Raw genomic sequence first — 18,921 nt, forward strand, 5'->3', positions numbered from 1 at the left:
ACGTAAATATGTACCACGGGCGAAGCCGGGGCGGACCGCTAGTGTAAAATAAAACGAAGTACGTGTCGATATTTGCATCAAAATTATACACTTATAGCTACGGAGAAATATTTAAGTTGCTAACATCTGCATCGCTTGGCTCAATGAACAAGTCTGATGCCGGGATTTCGGAAATTGTAGCAAATGTAAGCAGAGTTCAAAGTCCATAAGTGCACTATCCAAACGCAGAACTATACAAATATATACATATGCACTTTATAACCACTTACATAATCTGATAGGATCATTGAGATGTATGATAGAATTTCTTACGCATCTGGACAGACTAGGCTCAGCACCTCTACCTATATTCACGGGAATTCTCATCACATCAGCCCCCGTACCATGATGTGTTAAAGCAGTATTATTCCCAGGGAGCAAAAATGACAGTACCTACTACTATATAGGTTTTCTAGCGTTATCACTGTCTCCCAGAGAAAATAATATATCTTATAGCAGTATAAGTCATAAGACGTCACGGTGACCCCCCTGATATGTTAGTTTCTTTCCTGGTTCGAAATTTACCCTTCTCTAAACCATATTTGATCTATACTATGTGTACACCTTTATTTCCTTCATCAACCCATAAACATACATAATTATACTCCAAACGAAGTGGTTACCTAGTCAGCGGACAATCTAACCTAATTAACCATCATATATTTTACCACTTTCGATTTAAAAACTTCAATAAGCACGAAATTTCATATGCTATCTGTACACAAAAACGAAAACTAACGTACCTCACTAATAACAAAGCCAAAATAAACGAAGGAATAACTAGACCTGTTGAACTCCAGTAACAAAATATACTGTAAATCAAACAAGCTATAAATTTTACTAACATTTTCCATTTGGCATTCCTCGTATATTTTCCTCATAAGAACAAATATTTGTCATTGCGGTTGCTCTTAATTTCGATGTGCAAACAGATATTTATAGTCTGTTAATTATAGAAGCTGGTATCCACCTGCCAATGTACACACTACACAGGTTTAAAGGCAAAACAAGTTGGTCAGGTGTGTTCTTTTCTACCCCGCTTAACATATAAAATTATTTACTGTGAGTATACGCTTTGTAGGTATATTATAAATATGATAGAGTATAGGTACTTATGGTTATGAACATCCGAATACTAAATTAACTCATTTGGTTGGTTTTAGTGGCTCGCTGAGCGGCTGATCGTCGGTGCTGACAACCGAAACGTATGGATCTCTATGAAGCGTCTAGAATACTTACATGCAAACGTCTGTCTGTCTGTTTGTACAGCTTTTTTAGGTTAAATTATTACAGAGGTTTTCTGAATCATGGTATAGCATAAAGGCTACTTTTGATGACAATTACAAACATAATAGGGGGAAATATGTATTTTAAATGGCTGTCGCCAAAACGAAGCGAGCGAAGCCGCGGGAGCAAAGCTACGTTAGAGAAATCAATGTTACAATTACTAATATTCATGAATTAGGAAAACAGTTGTAATTATAAATATTTATATGTATATAGGTACCTACGTGACATTATTCATTATTCTTCAATTGCGAATCAGCGTTGCATAATAATTGTAAGAACCTAACCTTGATAAATAATTGTTACTTATTATTTGAAGCACTGTATGTACTATGTTTTACATATTATATAATACTAGCTGTCCGCCCACGGCTTCGCCCGCGTTTTCAAAGGAAAACCTGCGTATCTCCCGTTCCCGTGGGATTTCCGGGATAAAACCTAGCCTATGTGTTAATCCAAGTTACCCTCTATATGTGTGCTAAATTTCATTAAAATGGGTCCAGTAGTTTATAGGTGAAAACCATACATATATATACATAATTACAAACCTTTACTCTTTATAATATTAGTATAAATAGAAACAATTTACCAATTCATACAAAAACATCTATTCCTGATTCGACTCACTTTTTTTTTATTTTTAATTTCAGTAGCAACTTACTACTTGTTTCATCCAATAACTCATGTGACATATTCTTGCTCTAATGGCTGGTTCACACTTTGATTAGTGCGAGTGCAGGTGATTAGTGACTACGTGTAATACACACCAGAAAAAAGAACAACACAAAATACCAAAACATACTCATTATTCCCTCAATCTACCAACATGATTGTACCTTAGTTGTCAAGTGGAAAATCTATTCATTTATGATTACCTACTATCACATTATTGTGTATAGTATTATATATAGTACTCTTTCTTTTCAAGATATGCAATGGCCGTATCTAATTGGTGCATTTGATTATGTCGCACAAATATAATAGACTTGTAATATATTATAAGCATGCATAGGCATGTTATAATATGCGTATATGATATTATATGCGTACATTGATTTGCCTTGGTACCTTTGAATAGTTTCGGATAATATAATCTGTATCCTTTCATATCTCTACATGGTATAAAACAAGGTTGCTTCCCTCGGTCTGTCCAAATGTATGCTTAGGTGTTTAAAACTGCATGACGTATTTTGATGAGATTTTATAATAAATAGAGTGGTTCAAGAGGAATTTTTATATGTAGAATAATGTATAATTGCAGTCATGCGATTCGGCACAGCTTGCTAGAAATATTATAAACGCGAAAATGTAACAGTCCTTCACGTCGTAACGGAGCGATTTTATGGTATGATTTTTATGTCTGGAGAGAAAGAGTAATATGTAGATGTTTTTTTTCAAACATTTCACGCCCCTAGGGTTTTCCTCTAACTAGGTACGTGGGCAAAGCCGAGGGCAGATATTATATAGATATATAATTATAGATTCATAATTCTTTATTAACTATAAACATCGTATAAAAATGTCACATTTGTTTTACGTTTTAGTTAAACATTATAAATGCGAAAGTATCTTTGTTTGTCTTTTAATAGTCGCGTGACGCGTCGCCACGGAGCGATTTTACACTATTATTTTTGTGACTGGATATAGAAGGCAAGAGAGTGATATAGTCTTCTTTTTATCGTTATAAAACATGTAATCCCCGCGGGTAACGGCTAATAGGTAAATAGAGATCAATGTGAAGCTCTGTATGAACTATGAACAGATGTAAAAACTTTACAATATTTATAGTTTAGTAATATAAATTATTATTTTGTAGTAGTAAGTAGGCGAAACCGCTGAATCAATTTCAATGAAACATGCTATGAATCTAGCGCAAAATACGACGTCAAATATGAAGCTCTAGTTTAAAAATTGTATTCAAATATTTGGTATTTAGCATTATTTTTTGCGAAAAATATAAATACAAAAGCCAAATATTTAGGTAGCTAGTTTTTTAACATTACATCATACGAGTAACGAGAGTAAACTAAGGTACCTACCGTGTTCAAGAAATATTGAACTTCGATATGAATTAGAAATTACTGAAATATTGCTGCAGAACGTATTGCAAGAGTCAATAAGTATAAATGTATGAGTTGTTATTGGCTGTACCTTTCTTTTTATTGTGTTCTTAATATATTTATTAAACCAGTACTGGTTTACTGGTCTGGACTGGACATTACCTACTATAGATTTCTTAGTAACCGTAGGTACCTAAGTTCTCAAATCAGTTCGATGCACGTACGCTTGTTTTTATATACCTACCTACATAATTAAGTGAAAAATACTATATTTACCTAAAACTCCCTCTTACGCTCAAATTTATAAGCCAGTAAAACATATACTTTTAAAACAAGCAGAATACGATTTCTCGAAGGCAAATAGCCTTGCATGTACCTATATATTAATTTCGTTGGTATCTGTATCTATTCCGTATATGACAACGACATAGGGCGTATTCAGAAAGAAAGCTTGAAACTTATAAGCGCTTATCGGCGCTTGTCATGTTCATATATTTTCCTGCGCGGGTTACCAGCACTGACAGGAAAATATATGAACATGACAAGCGCCGATAAGCGCTTAACTATAAGTTTCAAGCTTTCTTTCTGAATACGCCCTTAGGTATATCGCAAACTATACATATATTTACCTAGGTAGGTACTACGAGTATATCTAGATGTCGCTGTATCGGCTGTATCTCAAATCTCAATACATCATGAACTAGGTATAATACCTACCTACCTAAATGCGTAGTATAGTAGCAAAACAATAAGAGTTAAGCTTTAAAAAATAAATAGATTACTACACTGAATTAGGTAGGTAGGTATATACCTATTTCTATTAGATATAACTATTAACTAACTTCTATACATTTTGTACCTTTATTATAGTTCTTAGCATATAAAAATCTATGTCGAGCTAGATAAAAGGTATGTTCGAACAAAGGCACTCGTAAAGATGCGTTCAGAATAGAATGTCTTTACAAATAACCTTTAAATTTCTAAATTTTAGGTAGGTAATTAGGTAAGTATCCGTTTCAGTTATCTCTTTTATTTCAAAAACAATAAACACGGAGTTTAAAATTACGCAGTAAATATCAACACTCCTGCAATAATCGATAAAAATAGATTTGTACCTACTTACATGTTCCTGAATAAATACACTATAATCTTCATAATAATATGAGTACCTATATGTTTTTTTTTCACCATAGAGTTAAATGAAATAGGTAAGTATAACGAACCTATTTCTATAGAATTTTCAATTTAGTTGTTTACCTAAAGCTGTGCCTAAATTAGTAATATATTCCTAAAAACAGATTTAAAGATTAACCCGCGTCGTTTCGCCGACTTCCGCACTAGGTCAAGATAAACTGACATTGAAAAAGTTACACATGTTTGCGAGATTAGATCGAGATTAGGCTTACATGAATAATAAATGAAAACATCAACGTTGGCGGCTGGCGCCATATACATCTTTTTTTTATTAATTAGGTACATATGTACGTGCACTTATATTTTAACTTCAGTGGTATTTTTTTGAAAATCGAAAATATCATTGAAAAATGTACCTATTACTTATTTGTTACGAAATTTTTTTTATTCATGTTTATTAAAATTGTTTGTTTATAAAATATATAATCTTGTCATTTCAAGAATTGCAGTATACTTACGCCGCCTTCATCTTTTTGGGATAAAATTTTTGTATGAAAACGCTAATATTTCTACGCCAGATTTATACAGAATATTCTTTGATTATGTGGAAACATATATATTGGTAAATAATGATACATTTCATTCACAAACATAAAAAAATAATTAAATATACAACTCACCTGAATCCGTTCACAAATCACATTTCTTTAAAAACAACAACATTGCACATATTTTCTAATTATTATTCTATTTATGACAGTTATGTGCTCCTTTACGAACTGTAATTTACATCACTGAAAATAATAATATTAAATTAGTGAATTATTTTCGATCGTAATAAATGAATAAACACTCTTTTGCACATCAAAATATTAACGCTATAGCGATGCCGCTAGTCTCTGCCTCTTTGACTACCTAATCTGTGCTCTTTGACCAAGTGTCACGGACTATAGACAAAAACTACCTTTTGCCGCAATGGATACAAGTCAATTGGTAACTAGTTCATACTCGACCTATAGCTACCTATAGATAAAAATTTGACGTTTGAGTTACAAAATAATTCGTAATTCTTTATTTTTATTGGTGACTGGTGTAAATAATTGTTTGTGATAGCACTGTGGTAATAGTTTATATATTAATAAAAAAATGAAACTTTTTTGGTCAAATAAGAAGAATAGAATTGAAATAATGACTTGTGTTCAATTTCAAAATACTAAAAAGAAACACAATAGAGTTATAAGTTTACATTAATATATTGAATACGATATTAATATTATGATGAGCTGTTCAAGACTCGACGCGACGGATACAAATAACAAAGTATGTGAGTTTTTACATTTTGGTTTAGTTTTTTCTATAATAATTATACATAATATTATCTCACCTTATTTCACTTTTAATTCAAAATTAGAATTTTTGATAAAAGATAAAAAAAAGCGATTCAAGAATATTCAGCTGTTCAAAGACAATAAATTCAGTAACAGCTGTTATAATATTTCAAAGATGGAATTTTCAAATTTGAACCAAGTAGGTACTAGGTAATAAAAATGCATTTGTTTCTAAATGTTCTTTTAAAATAGGTAAGAATTTTACTTATTTGTTAAATTAGTCATATGAAAGACTTGTTAAATTATTAAAGTTATATACCTATTATATACATAGATGTACAGAGGTCAGCGCTTAAATATCAAAATAATGATACTTATTCTGAACTGAATTTCTGTATGATTTCTGTATACTTAAAAAAATATCTTTGGCATAATAAAGATAATAAAATATTATTCACTACTAGCTCAAAATATAGAAATTAGACCATTCTTATCTATAATACTGATAAATGATAATATGAAGTTAAAGATTTTGTTTGTTTGAACGTTTCTCAGGAATTGCTGGACCATTTTTAACATTGTTTCACCGAAGAGTATGTATTTGATCCGTGAGTGTTATAGGCTTTATATGAACCAAGGGTGAAGCCAGGGTGGACTGCTAGTATTACAATAAATGATGTTGATCCCCTGTGCTGATAGCACAGGGGATCAAGAGGGTCAACTAACGGAGTAGATTAAAAATATTGCTAGACAAATATATGGTTGGTTGAAACTTCAGTCTTAATATTATTAAGTATTATTAATGATTTGTAGAGAATAATATTACTATGTGTATAGGTATATTCATAATGCTATATAATATTATATTAAGCATATTTTTAATGTACTCAATGTAACAACAAAATTTATTGAAATGAATACCTCCTACCGGTGTAAAAAATATAAATTGTTAAAATAGATACCATCTTTTCTATATTCTATCATATAAGGTCAAATAAGTATGTATTCATTTTGATAATAATTATTAGTATCACAGTTTTATTATTTTATTTAAGCCATCACCATCGCCATCTATTGCGAATTATACAAAAATGTTTTAATAAAGTATAAAAAAGATGGCGCTGTAATAAAACAATAACTGGAAATAAGTTCTTGACTTTATAATTAACAAGAAATCAATTTATTGACATCCAACTGTCAACAGATGGCGCGACTTACTTTACGTTTTTCCGTTATAACATGGTATTTTGATTTCAATAAATTGACGTGTCGCCGTCGGTAAGGAATTTTTGTCGTTGTCATAATATAATATGTTTATTTTATTAAAGTGGATCTTGTATGAATATTATTGATGAATACTTATATAAATAAATAATGAAAAAAAAAATGTCAATAACTCTAGGTTATTCGAAATATAGTAATGTAACTGTGTAACGAGACAGAATGAGATAGTAGCATCAGTTTAAATTAAATCAATAACTCCCCTATTGTGAATTGACCGCTGACACGTAGGTCCGGTCCCAAAATTGCCCTGCAGAATAAGATAGAAAATAATATAGGTAGGTATCTACAAGTACCTAAATTCCTAATGGACGGAATAAAAATCTTTGATTTTAATAAAAATAATAGGTAATATGCTTACCTACATTAAAATAATTATTCACAAACTAGCTAGGTACCTATGAAGATATTAATAATAAATAATAAATAATCACATGACTAGCAGATACACTAATACAGCTTGACAAAAATAAGCTCCACATATACATTTTCCGAATTAGTCACTAGGGAACATAAAATAAAAGACAATTCAGTACGAAACAATTTATCAAACGTTTGCTTTATGCACTTGGCATACGTTAATTGTTCTTTACAAAAACGAGTTTATGTAACGCTTTCCTAACTACAAAAACGAGTGTTGAGTCTCTGTAAACGTATCTGAGACAGCGATGTTGATTTGTTTGAACTAAATAATTTTTTGTTTATAAATTAGTTAAATTGCGTGTTAAACACAGGTGAAATAAAAAATAAGTAGGTATAGGTATCAAACATAATTCCTATATTATTTCCTTTATAATATGTATATTATTACTTACCTATTAAGTATATAACATAAGTTTATTTACGGTTAAGTATATAAATCACAAAACATTAATTTTAACACAACACAACGTCATCTTTCCAACCTGTTATTATAATTTTCGCAACAAAATCGCTAAAATTTCTCACTGTTACATCTAAAGAGACCCACGTTATAAAAACCCACAGATAAAAAACAAGATTAATAATATAAATAAATGTATCCGTCAACATTTAAATGCTAGCCAATTTACCACTACGTAATTGACACGACTTTAAAATTACACATCCATCAAGCTGTTATGTCTTTACTCTTTAGTTAATATTTTAAATGTTAACGTCTGATTTAAAGAATGTACCAATTTCACAGATTCCGATATTTTCAGTGAAATGAAGCGACTAAATAGGGTTTAAATCGAGACCTCTCAAGTTGGCTAGGAAGTAGAAATAAAACTTAGATCACGAAAGAACGAAGAAATAGGGAGCGCTCTAATAATATTAACGCACTTTAAACACTTAAAGAAAAACTCTTTCATTTTTTGTCTACTTACCTGTATCAAAATAAGAATCTATTTGCTGATTAAAAAAAATCTTATTTTAATCTTAAAATAAAGTATAATTATTAATAATATACAATATTAATCTATAAATTCGGCTGAAATTCGGTCACGAGATCCATCCTTTACGATCCAACTAGCTTACCGCCCGCGGCTTCGCCCGCTTTGACTAAAACCTTATAAATTACTAGCGGTCCGCCCCGGCTTCACCCGTGGTACATATGAAAAATAGATGTTGGCCGATTCTCAGACTTACCCGATATGCACAGAAAATTTCATGAGAATCGGTCCACCCGTTTCGGAGGAGTATGCAGACTAACATTGTGACACGAGAATTTTATATATAAGATATACTAAAACCTTCCTCTTGAATCACTTTAGGTATCTATTACAAAAACCGCATCAAAATCCGTTGCGTAGTTTTAAAGATTTAAGCATACAGACGAGGGACATAGGGACAGAGAAAGCGACTTTGTTTTATACTAGGTATGTAGTGATTATCATAAAGTAACGAAAATAGTTAAAACATAAACAAAGGAACGCGAATGATCATTATGAAACCTTATTATTATATTATACAAGCCTCAAACAATATAAAGGTGTGTTTAGTTTTAAAATTCGCACGTCGGACCATTGTGTTGCCATCGTTTTGCACTTAACTATTCCTTTGAATTGAAACCGCGCTTTCCGGTTTATATATTATCTGCCTACAATTGACTATTAGACAATACAATGCAGTTTTATCCTTTACAAGTAAAGAATTATATTAAGTACTAGCAGTCCGCCCCGGCTTCGCCCGTGGTACATATTTACGTTTTCTCTACGTAAGAACCATCCTCGTATCGTACTTGAAGGAATATAATAAAAAAAGAATTAACGAAATCGGTTCAGCCGTTCTCAAGTTATGCGCTTACCAACACATTTTGGGATTCATTTTTATATTATAGATTTTTCCTTTAAAGTAAACTAATACAAAGGGATAATATTATTTGATTATCTAAGTATACTAATATTATAAAGCTGAAGATTTTGTTTGTTTGTTTGAACGCGCTAATCTCAGGAACTACTGGTCGAATTTGAAAAATTATTTCAGTGTTAGATAGCCCATTTATCGAGGAAGGCTATATATCATCACGCTAAGACCAACAGGAGCGGAGCAATGCAGGTGAAACCGCGCGGAACAGCTAGTTATAAATATATTATAACCCTATTGCGTACATGTGTACATGTGTACATGTTGCTATGACTACAGTCTACAGGCCGTTACATGCTATGGAAACAAATTTATAGGTTGCTACAGATAGTTGAGACTTGAGATTCCATCATAAAGTCAAAAACTTAGTGATTAATTTAATATTTAGTATTTACCTACATTAAAGCACATTATTAGCGAATATTGATACGTATTTTCTAATTAAAGTTGGCTATAGCTGAAAAGTAACCCTCCATATATTCTACACTGTGATTCTACAAGTAATCACAGATTATACAAAAACTATTTGCAAACTAAAATTTTATGACCTCAAACGTAATCGTATAGCACTTGCTTAATTTTTCGTTGGGGTCAAGATAATTGTGTTTACAATGTTTACGATTATAAATTCGGATAAACAGCATTTGATATTTAAAAAGATTAAATGGTCATTCTTTGTAGGATAGAAATATTTGTGCACATTTCGAATAGACAGGTATATTATTATGAAATGGTAAAAATGGGAACCAAATATTATCAATGTTAAGGCTATTTAAAGATCACCGGTTCATCTAATTTAACCGAATTTATATCTCAGATTGTATTTGTTCGGAATATTAAGGATTATGATTAAATCCCACCTCTTCGTTAAAAACATCGTTATAATTGTTTACTAATAGCAAAGAAAATTTAAATCTGTTTTCTTCGTATACCTAAGCAGATTCGCCCCACGCCTATTGTAAGGCGATCAACATATTGCGAGAAAATTGAGAAATTTTCCATTCCTTATATATTTTACAAAAGCGTAAATATTTCCTACAGGTGGGATGTTTTGTATCAATAAGCTCATTTTAACGAGCGTTATAAAATGCGTAAACAACATAATCGGCTCGTTATCAAGAAAGTTCTTTAGAAAATTATATTTATTTTGCAATAATATTGTGCCCAATAAAAAGGGATTATTTTGTTTACACAATTAGTAGGGCGTGGGTTGGTAATTCTATTGGAAAAATACAACAAACGTTTTGCAGAAAACATTTTTATAAGTGGGAGTACCTAATAAAGGAAAATTTTCTCCTTGGCTTACCTTCCCACTGACTATTATTGAAAATTTTCATCATTATTTAGTTCATAATACACGACTGCTTTTAATAGGGATTTGGAAACTCGACCCCTAACATGATTAGGCTTATACGAAACTCTATCAGTTTGAAGCTAGATAGATAAAAACAAAGGATTAAAATAGTTTACGTTTAGCAAGCGGGCAGAAAGTTTATAAGACGAGAAAAACATCGAACATTCGAGAACTTAAAATAATCCGCGGCGCAGAGGAAGCAATTCCCGCCAAAACTTAGTTCAAGCAAGATTATTTCCACCTTGACCAGTGTTAATAATAAAATTCCGTCTATCAAATTACTGTGTTAACTATCTATTGTTCTTAGTTATCTGATTTGTACGAAATTGTGTTTGCTTTTTCATTTCGGTGATTAAGTTCCTTGTAATGGAATAATGTAGAGATGAAGGATGCACTTAGTTTCGTTCATTAATTATAGTTTTAAATATGAGGAAGTGATATTTTGTAGGAATAATATAATTTAAAAGTAATTGCAGGTAGAATAAGTTGCTGAGCGTATTTGGTATTATAATAATAGCAAACAATTTCATAATTTGTATTTCTTTCAGTATTTAATTTCCAAACATAATGTGAAGCTTTCCATTACACCATATTATACTGGTTGGTAGGTTCTGTTCATTGTCAGCTATTGCATTCACGAAGTAGCATTATAATACCTACTTATTTTTTATTTATAAAGCATTTGAATGCCATAAAACAAAAATATCAATTTCAACAAAAAAGGTCGTGTTCCATCATTACAATATCGTATTCACTGAAAAGTGCTTCATATTGGTTGAAATGGTTCTTAATCATCTCAACAGATGGCGCGCGGTGTGTCCCTTAGACACATAAAACTGAAAGAATAGAATAAATTCGATTGCTCTGGCGGGTCACGAGTGGCTGAATTGGTCAGGCATCCGCCCCGGAATGGCGCGAACGGATGCGGGTTCGAGTCCCGCCTCGTGATCGAGTTTTTTCTATTTTTTATAAATTTATAAATGTAAATTAGATAAAAATAGATTTGTACCATTATCGTCTTACTACGATGTAAAAATTTTCTAAAATCGACCTTCAATTTATGTACCCTTACACAATCCCACGTTACGCCTTTGACTTAAAGCTTACTCCGTGGGCATAATGGATTTAACCAAATTGGCAATACTTCTTCTTTAATCTTGCCTACTTAACTTAAAATTTACAATAAAATGTTGCAAAATTCCCACTGATTCAAGATAAAAAATAAAACTTTTTGCTATTGCTAACGCTACCCAATTTAATGAAAAATCGGGCTAATATACCATCGTATACATCGTCAAAAAATTATATTGTATGTATTAAGCTTCTTGTAGGTAGATATAATACATGCTTCACTAAATCATATATACGTATCAAAGGTTTCCATCAAACCTTTGCAAAATATACATTTAGAATCGTCTTTTACGAAATCTATAGAAATCATCTATATATAAAAGATTGACTCGATATTATAATAATGGTGTAAAATTTCACGAGGAGATGCTAACAAGATTGCAAAGCATGGGAATTGTGCATTTGAATATATGTATATTGTTATTTAATTAGAGTTTTTTAGTTCAGGAAGTGAAAGTGGATATATGAGATGTTTATAATCATGAGGATCACGAAGTCTAGATGTTTTATCGGGTATAGTACAGACGTGACACTAGGTCTTATGCAACATAAACCTGCTTAGATGCCATCGGAATTTGTATGGCTTTTCTAAGTGATAAAACATGTATACTGTAATGTGACCATTCAATTACGTTTTATGTTTACCTTTAAAGATGTGAGGAGGAGCTTTTGGGTCAAAACTACGGGCGTAACAATTTTTTTTAAGCTATTGCATAGCTTCTATCGCGGGCCTTGAGCGTGGGGACCGAATCGAGAAATTCCGTAACGAAAAATCCTCACGCTCCCCACTTCGAAGGACACGGAGGTGTGGCTTGAAGGCATGCTATGCAATAGCGTTACCGCGGCAGTCCCCGAGTGTCACACGTCTTTTTTTTAAAGTCCCACGTCAATATTTATTTAAGTTGAGGTTTTTAAAATCAATCATGGAATTATTGTTACATATCCATCATAAATAAAAGTTTAAAGAGCTGTTGTAGTTATTTTGTGTTAGTTGTAACTTGTAGCTCTTGTTACTTAATTATGCATTCTATGCATTCAAATATATCAATCTATAAGTTATATACAATTCGCTACGAATATATTGCTAATATGTATAGACAAGGGTTGAGTACAAAAGAGGATTATAGGAAAGGTTCTGCATATTCAATGTAGTTTGTAGGTATATAGATTTTGATGGTGCGCTTCCTAGATACGTGACCTAATTCGTGCCGCTGCAAGCACGGCTCTCATAGGTTTACAAACTACCAACAAATATAGGCATAGCATTTCGCAATTGACAGCTTTCAAATATTTATAAAGAGCGCGTTCATTTTTCCATGCTTTAATCAATTAACATTCCAAGCCTCTTTGAATGTAAGTAATCATCGTAGGTGGAGGACCGTACAGAAACAAATTGCGTTATATAAACAAACATGACTAAACAGTAAATGAAATACAGGGCTATTTAAACTTCGTATATTGTATAAAATCTCAAATGTACGTAAATGTTAATAATTGTACTCAACAGCACGACAACGTCGACAAGTAAGATATTATAGATAGACACGTACATTTTTTGGTAAACTTATCAATATGATAAAAAAATAAAAATCTTTGATAAAAGATAAAAATTGACAAACGTAAAATGATGAAATTTTTGGTGGTATCTCAAATATAAAGTGTTGAATACAAATGGATATGCAAGAGACAATACATATAACTTCTTCGTTTTTTATCTAGTATAGAATTGGTTTAATTCGATAAATTTTGTTTCAGAATTTAGTAAACATTAATTTAGCCTCTATAAAAAGAAATGTTAATTAAGGACATGATAAGGAAGTCACAATCAAATTTACATTCGCGTAAATTGAATTGTGGCTACAGAATCTTCTATTAGTGACTAAAATATATATACAGCTTACAACGTGTTACGTATATCCTTAAATAAACGGATCGACTCAATGCCGAATATCCAAAAAATTACAATCATTAGCTAGTGTATCGAATTCAGAAATAAATGACTTTGGTTATCATTTCTCTAGGCGCACGCAAAGCTAAATACATCGCATTCGCAATAAAATTCGCTATTTATAACTATAACAATAAGACGATGGATACCGCTATTTGTTCATACGTAAGAATGTATGACCACAAACCTTACAAGTGTAAACTTAGAGCGAAAATGTTTCGAAGTCAGGAACAAATCCATTCACCTTTGCGTGCACTAAAGGTGGATGCACATTGCACACGTAACTGCAAGCTTTATAACCATGTTTAACATGCGTATACGAAATCCTGTAATTATATTGTTCGGTTTCAGTGTACAATAGTTGTTACGCTGCAACAAAGTGTGCAACCACCTTACTAGAGTTTTTGGTATACAAATAATTACCGGTGGCATTGGGCATTGAAAACTATACAATTTAAACAAAACCTCGGTAATGGTAACATTAGTTAACAAATGACTATGTTTGGCGTATCTCTATATGTACAAAATAGCTTGGTTCCTACCTAACATTAGTCCCATCCGTGGTGTTCGTGATGGTGGTCGTGATGTACAGGAACCCACACCTTTTGCCATACTGGTTTCCATACCTTTTTCCACGCGGGCACTTCGATTGTTTTCCAGACTGGTACTTGAACCTCCTTGGACTTTTCTACCCAGATTTTCTTCTGTACAGGCACCCAGACTTCCTTCTTGATGGTCTTCCAAACTTGAACCTTCTCTTCAACCCATTCTTGTTTCTTCTCTGTTACCCAAGCTTGTTTCTTCTCCGTTCTCCAGATTTGTTTCCATTCTTCTTTCCATTCCAATTTCTTTTCAGTGACCCACTCTTGTTTGTGCACGGTTTTCCATACTTTCTTCCACACTGGTTTCCAGATGAGTTTCTTCCTCCATAGATCGTGACTGGTGTATTCCCAACCGTGGTCGTCCTTACCTAAATATTTTTCTCCGGGAACGCCTTCCTTAACCCATTCGGGAACGAAGTTTTGTTTCCACTCGGGTACTTGTACAGCTTTCGTGACGGGGACCTGGATTTCCTTCCACACTGGTTTCCAGACTTTCTTCCAGTCGGGAACTTGGACTTCCTTCCAAATAGGCACTTGTACTTCCTTCCAGATCGGTTTCTGGACTACTTTCCATGCGGGGACTTGTTCCTCCTTCCATTGTTGAACTTGTTCGGTTTTCCAGGCGGGTACTTTCTCTTTTTTCCATTCAGTTTTCCAGACGAGTTTTTTCTCAGTTTTCCAGACTTGTTTCCAATCCTCCTTCCACACTAGTTTCTTCTCCCAGACTCCCTCGGGCTCGGAGTGCCAGCCGGTCGGTGATCGTTTTTCTCGGGATACATCAGCTAATTCTGTGTCCTTAACGGGTAGGGCGATGGTCGCTGCAATAGCAAGCGCCACCCATAACTGAAAACAAAATTGAATAATTAAACTTACATTCATAAAAGTTCTTACGCGGTTATGATATAACTGATTTACATAAAATATGCTAGTTTTATTTATTACTTTTGCAAATTTTTATATACGCATAGCGAATGATTTAAATTGTATGTAGAGAGGGAAATTAATTTTACTAATTAATTAATTATGTACATATATATTACGATGAATATGTATTGCATGTATATAAATTAAATCTCTAAGACACAGTTTAATAAATTATCCGTAAGATACCAGCGTATTTTAAACAATAGGTACGAATTTATTTTATACACTTTAATTATATGCAAATGAATATTATAATTAATGACGTTCTCTGTTAAAATTTAAATTTTTATGTTAAACTTCCTGCTTTTTTGTAAAAGTTTTGTTCATTAAATTTAATATCTGTAATAAATTTGTTTAATATTCGTCTAAATTTTGCTTCCTTTTCAGCAATAAATATAAAAATACTTTAAACCAATTGAACTTTTTCTATACTTCAGAAGTTTTCAAAATGCTTTACAAATTCACTCCAAAAATAAAAATTAACAAATCATGATCTAAATCCAATTTCAAACCGAATAAAATTCGAACCGCAATCTAGTACCGAGAGCACACACGCAAAACACGTTTCGAATCACAAGACCCTAAGTAACGATCACTGCACAATCACATCACCCACCATAAGAGCCAGCGTCCTCATTTCGACGAGACCTCAGCAACACTGCCTCAAGCCTCCAAACCTCACGGCATATATCATGGAGCCCCTCTCCGACTCCTGCGCTAGGATGGTGTCGGTTTTCCCAATCACGGCCAGAGATGTGCAGTTCAAAGGTTCATGCATCGATGTTTGAATACGATGCACAAAATGCACTTACCTATGAGGAATTAATCGTTTATTAATTTTATATTATGCGTATGTTTCGTTTGTCAAATGTAGGTAGGATCTTAGTGTAATTCGTTGTGAAAGACTCGTCAGTATGTGCGGTATTCGTTTTTAATATGTAAATTGCACGCATGGTAAAATAGCAGATATCGTATCTAACTATCGTTCAATCTTTAAGGATCGGCTAACTTAATTAAAAAATTATGCAATTTTTATTACGCAGATAATAAATTAATTTGTATTTTCGAAATATTTTAGCGAAAAACATACTTCATAAATAATACGCCCCCTTGATTGAACGTTTTGCACGTAAGCTTTAATACCGGAAGGTCGTGGGTTCATTCCACATAGACGATAAAAGTATTCTGCCTACTCGAAAACCAATTAAGGTGTCTTAAGTCGATTTGTAAAAACTCTTTTGCCATTTACCTCTTTGTACTTCAGAAATAGAACAGTAAAAAACACGTGTACCGAATAATAAAAGCGCTGCAATCCATTTCCATAAAAAAACTTCAAAAATGAATCATACATTCGTCAAGGTTTTAATTAACTTGTTCACAACTAATTAACTAGTTACAATTAAATTTAAAACAAACAATTTACTGAAAGCCCTTCCATCTGGAAATTTAATTGCGTACAAATGGTTTTGTGGTAAAAATTTCCTGAACTGCAATGTTGGAATAAAACATTTTCACGCTAAAACAATGTGAAAGCATTTGGTTAGTCAATATATTAATAAGAGTACTGAGTAATTGTTGTTTTATTAAAGCTATATATAATATTAGTCGAATATTAAGTATTTATCTTATAATCAAAACAAACATAGGCTGTACATAATATGAAATATTAGTAGGATATTATTTCTAGCTCATAATCAAATTCAAGCATCTTCTTAAAGATCAAGAGTCTCGCCCTCAAAATTGTAAAAATATATTCAAAGTGCACCAAAAATATTATATGAATCTTGTAAATAACATTTCACATTCAAGCATACTCATTACTCAACTCAACTACTCAAGGATTCCAAAGGATTACCAATAGTTTTTAATTTTAATTTTCTTCAAGGACGTGTATTATTATGATCTCTATTCTCTATATACCTATTATATCTATAAAAAATTCGTTGTTACGACGTGTAACTCAAGATGGGCTGAATAGATTTTTTTAATGATATTTGGTTAGTTGGATTTGCCTTCTGAGATTAGGATAGTAATTGATAAAAATTCTAAAACGACAAAAAATTACGACACAAAATTACAACTAATGAGTAATGATATCATCGTCGTATCCTAGGAAGAGAGATTGTCGAGAAATTTAAAGAATTCACTTCTTAGTTAGAGTGGGAGTACCTATATTCAAAGTACCTACTTGTATACGCAATTATTATTACACATTTGCCTGATATTCATAAATGTGTGTTATTATGTTAATTTAACTGCTTTCTTATAATATTATATGTCGTGTTTTTTACTATGATATTGATATTAAAATATTTGCGTAGGTATCTAAGGAGTAGAGGGACTACTGATCGACTGAAGTGAATTGAATGGAACAACATAATATTTAAACATATAAAGCAAAGAAATATAACTAGATAATTTTTATATTACTTTTATATCAATTTAACTTTGCAATCATTGAACAAAATGAATTAAAAACTCAATATTACACCCAAACTACAATTTCTCTTGTGAATATATTTTCTAACCATAATCAAATCTCATGATTTTATAATCGCTATCCAATATATAATTTCTAAGTATCGATGTCAATGTTTTGTTTATTAACGTATGTTGATGTAATGTGTGGTTTGCGGCAGCAATGCGGTCCGCATATATAACGCTAGGTCCTGAGAAGTAGCAACGAATGTACGTAATCTATTTTTCACACTTATCCCACAAAATACTTAATAGTAGCTAACGCTACGTATACATTTAAAAGAGATTAGATCTTAAACATTCAAAAAGTACGTGATGTTTTCTTTCATTATTAAAAAGATTTTTAAGTAAAATCACACTTATATACGCTAAATAGAGATTAGATTGATTTATTTTCAAGCGTAGAGTGAACAGGTAATTTCTAGGTAAGTGCGTACCATCTCAGTCCACCATCAGGCGAGATTGTGGTCAAGCGCTTCCCTATGAACAATTTAAAAAAAAAAACAATATGTATGTTACAGATTTTCTTTCCCCGGTAAAAAAGTTACATTTTTAAAACAATGCTAACGTTGTAATCGAATGTCACAAATTTAAAACGAAAACAACTCCACGAGTCAAGCATAGTGGTAGGCTTTTTTTTCAAAATCATCCCAAATGTTGGATTATGCCCATGGGGTATTTGATTTGGCCAGCGCATTTAATGAAGTTACTAGCCGATCCGACAGACGGTGTCCTGTTTTTTCGAGGAAATCTCGTGACCAAGCGAAATAGGGATTCATTTTATACCTTAGAGAGTAAAGCTATTTATTAATTTATTTATTTTTTCAGTCACATAATTAATGTAGGTTTATATAGTAGACAGGCTCTTTAATAAATATTTACTACCGAAAAAAAGTAAGCACGCTTTAACTTCGTTGTATATAGTAGTTATGTGTAGATAAATATAAATAATACATAGTGGATCGGACTTATATTAAAAAAAATGTCAATTACTAGGTGATGAGTAAACTAATAAAAAGTAATCGTT

The 18,921-nt window shown here is 32.1% G+C and overlaps 1 protein-coding gene across 1 annotated transcript; it reads right to left on the reverse strand.

Moving 5' to 3' along the window:
• Positions 1-13,383: 13,383 nt before the first annotated feature.
• LOC149911354 (uncharacterized) lies at positions 13,384-16,152 on the reverse strand. The gene is made up of 2 exons (XM_090105495.1): positions 16,033-16,152; positions 13,384-15,335 (listed from the first exon to the last, which is right to left on the reverse strand). Exons 1-2 carry the CDS (start codon positions 16,051-16,053, stop codon positions 14,439-14,441), a joined length of 918 nt encoding a protein of 305 aa, XP_089961621.1. The 5' UTR covers positions 16,054-16,152; the 3' UTR covers positions 13,384-14,438.
• Between the last annotated feature and the right edge of the window lie 2,769 nt (positions 16,153-18,921).

The sequence above is a fragment of the Colias eurytheme genome, chromosome 1 (genome assembly GCF_061535395.1).
Source record: "Colias eurytheme isolate Ceu_HAF_F1 chromosome 1, ilColEury1 Martin Lab GWU primary, whole genome shotgun sequence".
NCBI classification, from domain to species: Eukaryota; Metazoa; Arthropoda; class Insecta; order Lepidoptera; family Pieridae; genus Colias; species Colias eurytheme.

Bases quoted from the DNA above. Each gene is read 5' to 3' on its own strand.
- LOC149911354 (XM_090105495.1), bottom strand. From the start codon at position 16,053: ATGAGGACGCTGGCTCTTATG. The intron at 15,336-16,032 runs GTGGGTGATGTG...TTTTGTTTTCAG, and splicing joins TGAGGACGCTGGCTCTTATG to TTATGGGTGGCGCTTGCTAT.